The sequence below is a fragment of the Gorilla gorilla genome, chromosome 3, assembly GCF_029281585.2.
Source record: "Gorilla gorilla gorilla isolate KB3781 chromosome 3, NHGRI_mGorGor1-v2.1_pri, whole genome shotgun sequence".
Classification (NCBI taxonomy): Eukaryota; Metazoa; Chordata; class Mammalia; order Primates; family Hominidae; genus Gorilla; species Gorilla gorilla.
In genome coordinates this window covers 93,974,911-93,983,571 of record NC_073227.2, presented here as the reverse complement: position 1 = coordinate 93,983,571, position 8,661 = coordinate 93,974,911, and the positions used below count along the sequence as shown (strand labels likewise).

Sequence of the window (8,661 nt, the reverse complement as noted above, 5' to 3'; positions counted from 1 at the left end):
TAATCGAAATCTGAAGACAGACTTATTAGCAAGATAGTATACAGTGGGGAGTTGAAAACATTTCCAACATTCTGTGGAGGACACTACTGTTTGTAACCTATTTCTGGAAAGGAGTTCTGTTTTCTAAAAATAAAAGTTTGTAATTTTCCATAAACAAAATGCTAAGGGGAAGCATTTATATTTTCTAAATCAAAGTATAATTTTAAATATAAACAAAGAGAATCTCAATAAGCTAAAACTAAAAAAAAAGACAAACACTTGATTACTTTGACAGCAAATTATATTTTAAATGTTTCATATTTACTTTTATATTTCCATACAATCAGAAACAGTAAAAAAAATTTGGAGAACACATAAAAACATCTGAAAGTTAAAAATATAAAGCGTTGTATTTAAAAATGCAGTCATTTAAATAATATTATAAGAATTTATTTGTACATAATAAACAAGTTTCAACCAGCAAGAAATTACTAATATTGACTGTGGAGTTTTGGCTGTTTTAATAGTTCTAACTCATTATTCCGTAATTCAACACAGCACTGCCAACACAGCTGGCAATGACAAGACTGGGAGTACCAAACTAGGATTGTTGGTTCAATTAAAATTTCAGATAAACAACAATGTACTTATACTAAAAAATTATTTTTTGTTTATCTGAAATGAAAATTTAACTGGGTACCCAATTGTTTGTTTGTTTAATCTAAAAACCCTGATTGAAATTTATCTAATAAAACATCATTTAATATCTAAAATAAAATAAATTTACTATAACATCTTTATAACTATTCAATCAATGATTCTTCTTCTATTTTTCCAAATTCTTGCACAAATATTTGATGCTTAAATAAATACATAAATAATAAATAGGTAAATAAGTTACACTTGAAAATAATTTATGTTATGATGAAAAAACTTAAAGTGCTTCCACATGTCCTCACAACATCACTGTGAGGTAAGATGGTGGCTAATACTTTTTCCACTTAGAAATAAAGGAGAAACCAAGGCACAGTGGAACAAGGACTTGTGGATCCTGGCTAGCAGACTAGGGTTGCCAGATTTAACAGAAAAAAATCCAGGATTTCCAGCTAAATTTGACTTTATGGCAAAATTTATCGTCCCATCATTTTTATGTGATGCTTCAAATATCACATTCTAGCAAACCCATTCAATTCCTGAAATTAAAGTTCGGATATTCTCTTGGCCCTTGGCCTCAATTTTGCTATTTGTATATTCTCCCGTGCAATATCTAGGAAAATCCTTATATTTAAAAATTATTTGTTGTTTTTTGTAGATTCAAATAAATAATACTTTACATATAAGTATGTTCTGGATATTTCATGGTACAATGAAAAACTATTCATTGTTTACTGAAATTCAAATTTAACCAGGAATCTTGTATTGCATCTGGCAACCCTACAACAGACCCACACAATACATGAAGTGTTGAAGTAGATTTGCTTGAAGTTTCACTGGCATCTTCACTGATTCTTGGATACCACAGAGAATGAATTTTTTTTATGAATTCTCAGCCCTAAAATAAAATTAAAAATATAAAGATGAGCTATGTTTAATAAGAAGGAATGTAGGGTTCTTGAAAAAATATAGTCTTTGACATTCATGTGTTAGAAATGCTCTATATTCTCAACTATAAATAGGGAGATCAAAGAAGTTATCATCTAAAATAGGACACTACTGGGAGTGACAAGGAACTTTACTAAGAGTATAGGACACAAGCTTAAACCCAGAATTTCCTGGGCAAACTATGTTTGGTCTTTCTGGTCATGAGTACAACAAACTCACTATTGATGCTATTCCTTTTTTTTTAACCAAAAAGGCAGATACGTAATGATGATTTTTAGCAGCAGAAAGAAATTTATAGGCTGACTTTGGATTATATATCCCAGGATAAATGAAAAATTTAAATTAAAAAATATATAACTTACCTCTTCAAAAACTTCTCCACAACCCTCTGCACCCAGTTTTCCTTGGGGTCCAGACAGAGCTCTCTTCCATCAGAAAGCTTTACACTGAAATAAGAAAGAAATGGTTCAGATTAGTATTTAGTTTTTCCATTCAAATCATGATTCCTTAAGTCAGGCATAAAGTCTAAGTCCAAAATAACATTTATAGTAGTTGTGGAAGCTACTATATTTAAATGTCATGTAGACAAATATTTTTATTTTTTTTTGTTTCATTTACTACTGTAATCCTAACACCTGGAACTTTCCTAAATATTTCCACCTTCCTTAATTTTAAGTTTGCTAAAACAAAATATCTAATCTTTTTTAAAGTACTTACATAATTTCTGTATTAGCGCAGTGTGGTCCACTCTCAATCACTCTCAGTTCTTTGATAAATTTGGGGTGGAAAGGTTTGGAGTATGTCTTTATGCACTGACATCTAAGTTCTTTAGCACTCCTTGGCAAAACTGCACCTGTTGGGGGAAAAAGTGATTAAGGATTGATTTTATCAACAGGCACAGCTCTGCCAGCTACTTCCTTTCTAATTCCAATATGATTATTTGGAGACTGTGGAAGGCATCATATTTCTAGTAAACTCATTCCTGAATATTCTCCTAGCCCTTGACCTCAGTTAGTTCTTTGTTTTAAAAAACAGTCATAACTGACAACATTGAATGACTTCCTATATAAAGAGTTAGAGTTCTTTTTGTACAATATCAACATCTTCATGGTATTTTTATCTGGTCAATATTGCGTAATCCTCTGTGATACCACAGTGTTATTTACAGTAGGCAAGCTAAGACTCTCCAACATAGAAATTGCCTTCAGAAAGAATTAACAGAAATATATAAATAAGTTGTACATGCCTGGTCTATAATCAGGGTATCTTTAAAACAGACAGGAATTAATGACAAATCTGAGGCTTGTCAATGAAATACTACAAGGAGTGGAATTGTCTGAGTTACCTTGCTCAACTCAATATTAATACATAATATAGGTAACCGTGGTTCTCAATAGGACATACTATAAATTACTTATTTATGTTAAATATATGCATGCTACATGGTATAAATTATAAAAGCAGAATATCTATATTGATCAAACTTTATACTTTCCTAATTGTTATATATAGTTTTTTCTAAAACTTCAATTTAACATTAATTGACTGCTAAGATTATATTCTGTTTCTGAATAAAAAGGATGTTTGTTACCAAAGCATCAAGAATAGCTTTGCTATCTGAGGATCACATTTAGACATACGAAAACTCTGTAGGTCAGAAAGATGTGCTTACCTTCACACAGAGCTGCAGAAATCAGGAAGGCTGCCAAGAGAGCCACGGCCAGCTTGGAAGTCATGTTTACACACAGTGAGATGGTTCCTTCCGGTGGTTTCTTTCTGGCTCTTGTCCTAGAAGCTTGTGTGCTCTGCTGTCTCTGAAAGTTCGTGCCTTATGGAGTGCTCCGGTGGCTTTTTATATCATCGCCCCACTAGAGAACTTATGCACCCTCATCTTTTCATTATGTCAGAGGAAATTCCACAATTTGCAACTGATGGCCCATCCCCTCAGGGCAAACCTGAGTCATCACACTTCCTATTTGTTCCTTATCAAATATGCAGTATGATGAAAGTTTTCTTTGATCTTTAAAATAATTTAATTTTAATATACATTTAAAATACTGAAGCTCCACAATTTGGTGAATTATCAATTGTATCCCTTTTTTATTTCTAGATAACTTTATCATAGTACCATGTGACAGATATAGTACTAGAGTGGCAGGTGTTAGAACAAGATCATGGATGATTTTCTTTTAATGGCATAATTATTTTTTTTCAGTTAATTACAGATGCTATCATGATGGTGAAGATAAGCCAGCCAATCATTTTATTAGGGAGGTAATTTATAATAAATCTTTTTCTAAGCATTTTGGAGAGTTTCTAGGAACTGTTACTGCTCTTAGGGGGCATACTACAACTTTTCAAAAGATTTGGTTTTCTAATGCATGTTAACAGAGTGAAGGGGCACATGTGCTTCACATAGAAATCAGTTCCACAAACATTTATGGAGTAACTTTCTGAGTAATGTGGGGGATCTAGAAATAGATAAGACTAGGTACTTGTCCTTAAAGAGTTTGGTCTATCAGAAGAAGAAAGCAATGTAAGGACTGACTATATAGCAGAATAGACAAGTGGTACTAAGACATTAATTCCAGTGGAGGCATAAGAGCAGAATCTTCCAAAGGCAGTTGGAGCAGGGCATTGAGGAATAGGAGAGCTTCAATAGAGGAAGATGAAAGAGAACAGCACATTCCAGATAGGAACAGTATTCACGGCCACTCAAGTTGTAAAGTTAAGGTATGTTTATGCTCCAGAAAGTGGTGCACTGGAGCTGCTTGGTTGGGGTGGGAGGGAGGTGTTATCTAATGGAAAGTTGTATGCTTAGTGGAAAGAGCATCTGGGTTCAAACACTGGTTCAGCCACCCTTGCTTCATGCTCTTTATCGAAGGACACCAAGTCTGACCTCTGAGGACCCATGATCACTAGCAAAAGGGATGGAGTGAGAAATTTCAACAAATCATAAAAAGGTGGCTTTATGTCCTAGTGTCCTGAAGAAAAGAATCCAAGACCTTTCTTGAAAGGTCTTGGATTCTGTAGATAAAGAGCACCACGGAAGGGTTCTTATGATAGTAAAAGTCTGTTCGCTTCTGGGCAAGTACATAATTTATAAATAATTCACCTTGGTGTAACAGTTCTTCATTTTCAGAAAGTACGACAGAGCAGTGAATTTGCCCACACTGTGAACACACTGTGGAGGGGGAATGCCATTTTCAAATGCTTTCCAAAAAGGTTTGTCTGTTTCTGCACAATCATGTTTCTTTTTGTTATCTTTCTCCAACCAACCTAAGACTTGAGGTTAAAGTAATGCCTGGGTTACACTGAATTCTATAGCAAAGTAAATGTTTATTCTATATAATGTAGCTCCTATAGTTTTCAACTGTAGTATTTCAGAAACTTCATTATTCATTTAATATGTGTTGTTTATCTGGTAATGTCACTTATTGTAGGAGATGTGAATGCTATGTAAATAGATACAGTACCTGACTTAAGGGACTTTGTTGTCTAGTGAAGAATATGGAAAATTAGTTACACAAGTAAGTAAAATACAGTGATGAGTGTTACAATACAGGTAATTACAGGAAGTTCTGGAATCAAACAAACATGATCTTTGAGGCGGTTTTGATGAATGAAGGTTTTCTGAAGAAACAACTTCAAAAGTGTTACCTTTATTGTTAATGAGGAGAAGAAAGACCAATGGGACTGCTTTGCTAGTACAGGACAGGAAGTACAGGACAATGAAATGTAGGCGAACATGGCCCATTTGGGTTTCTCAAACTATTTAGCACACGGAACACAGTGCATGGAGTGACAAGAAGAGAAAGCTTGGGCCGGATAGGTAAAAAAGACCTATATCTTAAAGAAAACTCCAAGTTTCTTTGCTTCAGTGATGTTGGCATGTTTAGCAAAGACACATTCTCATATGGACACAACCTGGCTTGACTGATTCAGTTCACTATCATTAAGACTCCCTCATACAGCATCACTAAGACATTCAGAGTTCTGAGGATGTGCAAAGACTTCTTTGCTTTTCCCTAAGGGTTGCCTTTGTATTTATGGTGAGCCCAACTAACATAGACACCTCGTTTTCCTCCTTATTTTCATGTCACTATATCTCCCTCTCATTCTCTTCTCATGGGCCCAACTTTAACCTGATATCATCCTTAAAGTTTGAGCTAATGACTTCTACTTAACCTTGATGCTCACATTTTTTTTTAAGAATGAAGCCTTTCCAAGGCAAAAAGTCCTCTTTTGCAAATGTTGTTCATCTCTCACAATGTAACCTTCAGTGCATTACGTCCTAGAACCCTCTCCATCAGAAGTGGGAATGGACAAAGATGAAGTGACTACAAGAGCATTGATTCTATCTTGTCTCACTTCTGTAAAGATAACCATTTGAGTCCTTGCATAATGAGTAGAAGGACTAAATGGGCTTAGGTGGAAAAAAAAAAGCAGGACTAAGTATCCTTTTTAAGGATATTCTGCTTTAAAATAGAGCAAAGTGGGGTACAAAGTTTAACTAAAGTGCCACGCTACACATAAATACAAATGTTTTGTCATCTTCTAGAGATGAATGCAGAGTGAGTTCATGAGACTTAACTGTTTATTTACGTCCCATTCGGCTCCTGAGCGATAAGAATCATTTGATGAGCAGAGAATAGCACCTAGATATCCTCATTAGACGTTGACGAAGTCTATCACCCAAGAAAGGGAAGAGTTCAAGAAAGAACAAAGACGGCCGGGCGCGGTGGCTCACGCCTGTAATCCCAGCACTTTGGGAGTCCGAGGCGGGCGGATCACGAGTTCAGGAGATCCAGACCATCTTAGCTAACACGGTGAAACCCCGTCTCTACTGAAAATACAAAAAATTAGCCGGGCGCAGTTGTGGGCGCCTGTAGTCCCAGCTACTCAGGAGGCTGAAGCAGGAGAATGGCGTGAACCCAGGAGGCGGAGCTTGCAGTGAGCCGAGATAGCGCCACTGCACTCCAGCCTGGGTGCAAGAGCGAGACTCCGTCTCAAAAAAGAAAGAACAAAGACAAAGATGGCCTCTACTTTTCCCATATTAGTACATAACTCTTCCATCAAACTCCATGAAACTGGGTGTTTCTTGCCTATGCAAAATCATCTAAATCCCCTCCCACCCACGCCATAGAAATTTTAGAATTAGGACTTTTTTGTAAGCCTGAACTAAGTTGTATTCATATAACAAAGCAAAATGTGGTGGGCAAAATGTGGTATGAGCTTTGAAATGAAATGAACTTGGGTTTAAATCTTGTTCCATGGTTTATTAATCAGGAGATCTTGGGCAAGCTGATTCTATGCCCATTGTTCGACTCCTGCTGCTAAAATCTGAGATCCCGTCAGAGCTTCCTTTCTCAGTCTCAGGAGCAGTCTCAGCTCTCACCTGGGTTTTTTTCCCCTTTGAGGAAATTAGTCCCAGCTCAGCAATCATCTAGGTTAAAAGAATCATAAACAGAATGCTTAACATATATTAGTGAGTTTGACTTACGATGTTGTTAATGTTAAGAGTCATAAACATAAACATACTGCCCACTAAAATTTTAGTCAATAAAAGTCAGAGTTAGTGGAAAGATTTAAAACATGTTCTTAGCTCTGTACTTTGTTTATGTGATAACTTGATCTTCTCTAGTACCCCAAGACCATTTCAGTTCCATCTCCAAATTCAAATGTCTCCAGTTAACAGTTTATAACAATACTGAGCAAAGTTGGTTCGTGTTGCTAAAAGTGTCCTACCTTTTAAAGAAAAATCTTGGTAATTGGAGAAGCAAACAGCTGAACACATTGGATTTGAGCAACATCAAGTCAGAATAACTTAAATCTAAGGGTATGTATGGGTGTTGGAATAAGACAAACCTGCCTTCAAGTCTCACCCCTCCACTTATTATTAGCCAAACAATCATAGGCAGTTCTTTAATCTGACTGTGTCTCAGTTACCTCATCTGTAAAAATGAGAATAACACAGTTCCAAAGGATCACCATGAGAATTAAATGAGGAAACATAATGAAAATGCCCAGAATGGCACCTGGCACATTGGAGGTACTCAATAAATGTCTGCATCTTTTTCCTCTAGACTATCACTTCAGTCACCCTTATCTTTTCCTGGAGTTAGAGTACCACATTTCTTTTTAAAAGCTTACCACTCAAAAAGTAAAGCTGTATTAACACAATAGATCTCTTAAAGCTTATGTCTAGATGCTTTATTTTCTTCCACTATATAAGCTTTCTTTTTTAATGCCTAACAATTCCATTCGCATTCATATGTAAAAAAAATGTACTATAACCATTAATATGAATGCCATTTCTAATACTATCCAAATCGGTGGAGTTTGGAGTTTGAAGTTTGAAGTTTAGGTTTAGGGGAAGACACCAGTTGTATAAACAGGAATTTATTAAGGACTTAGAAAAGCTGAGATCAGCCAATCTTCAATATGAAAAAAAAAACAAATGTAAATATTTACTTGTAGCTATTTTTTTCTTTGTTAAATTTATATATATATATATATATAAGGGCTCACTGTGGTGGCTATGCCTGTAATTTGGAAGGCCAATTCAGGTGGAGCACTTGAGCCCAGGAGTTCAAGACCAGCCTGGGCAACATGATGAAACTCTGTCTCTACAAAAATATACAAATATTAGCCGGGCGTGGTGGTGCATGCCTGTAGTCCCAGCTACTCAGGAGGCTGAGGTGGGAAGATCACTTGAGCCAGGGAGGTCGAGGCTGCAGGGAGCTGTTATCATGCCACTGTACTCCAGCCTGGGTGACAGAGAGCCTGTCGCAAGAAAAGAAAAAAAAAAGTAAAACAAAATTATGTGTAGACCTAATTTCTTTATTAGATTTATTCTAAAACATTTAGGCATTATTTACTCCAATGTTTACACAAAAAAATGTATCTTTGACATGACAGTGATCACGTTACGTGTTACTAGGATTTCTTTCCGAAAAGATAGGAAATGAGATCACTTGGCAAAGAGGGAAGTTGCTATGTTAGAAATGACTGAACTGATGTGTGCATTTAATTGTGTCTTGTGGTAAACAAGACTCACACCAAGCAATAAGTCAAATG

General features: G+C 35.8%; 1 protein-coding gene across 1 annotated transcript; it reads right to left on the bottom strand.

Moving 5' to 3' along the window:
* Nucleotides 1-262: 262 nt before the first annotated feature.
* On the bottom strand, nt 263-5,795 carry CXCL8 (C-X-C motif chemokine ligand 8). Its single transcript, XM_019025753.4, has 4 exons — nt 3,254-5,795; nt 2,299-2,434; nt 1,944-2,027; nt 263-1,531 (listed from the first exon to the last, which is right to left on the bottom strand). The coding sequence occupies exons 1-4, from the start codon at nt 3,315-3,317 to the stop codon at nt 1,516-1,518; spliced, it is 300 nt and encodes a 99-aa protein (XP_018881298.1). The 5' UTR covers nt 3,318-5,795; the 3' UTR covers nt 263-1,515.
* Nucleotides 5,796-8,661: the final 2,866 nt, after the last annotated feature.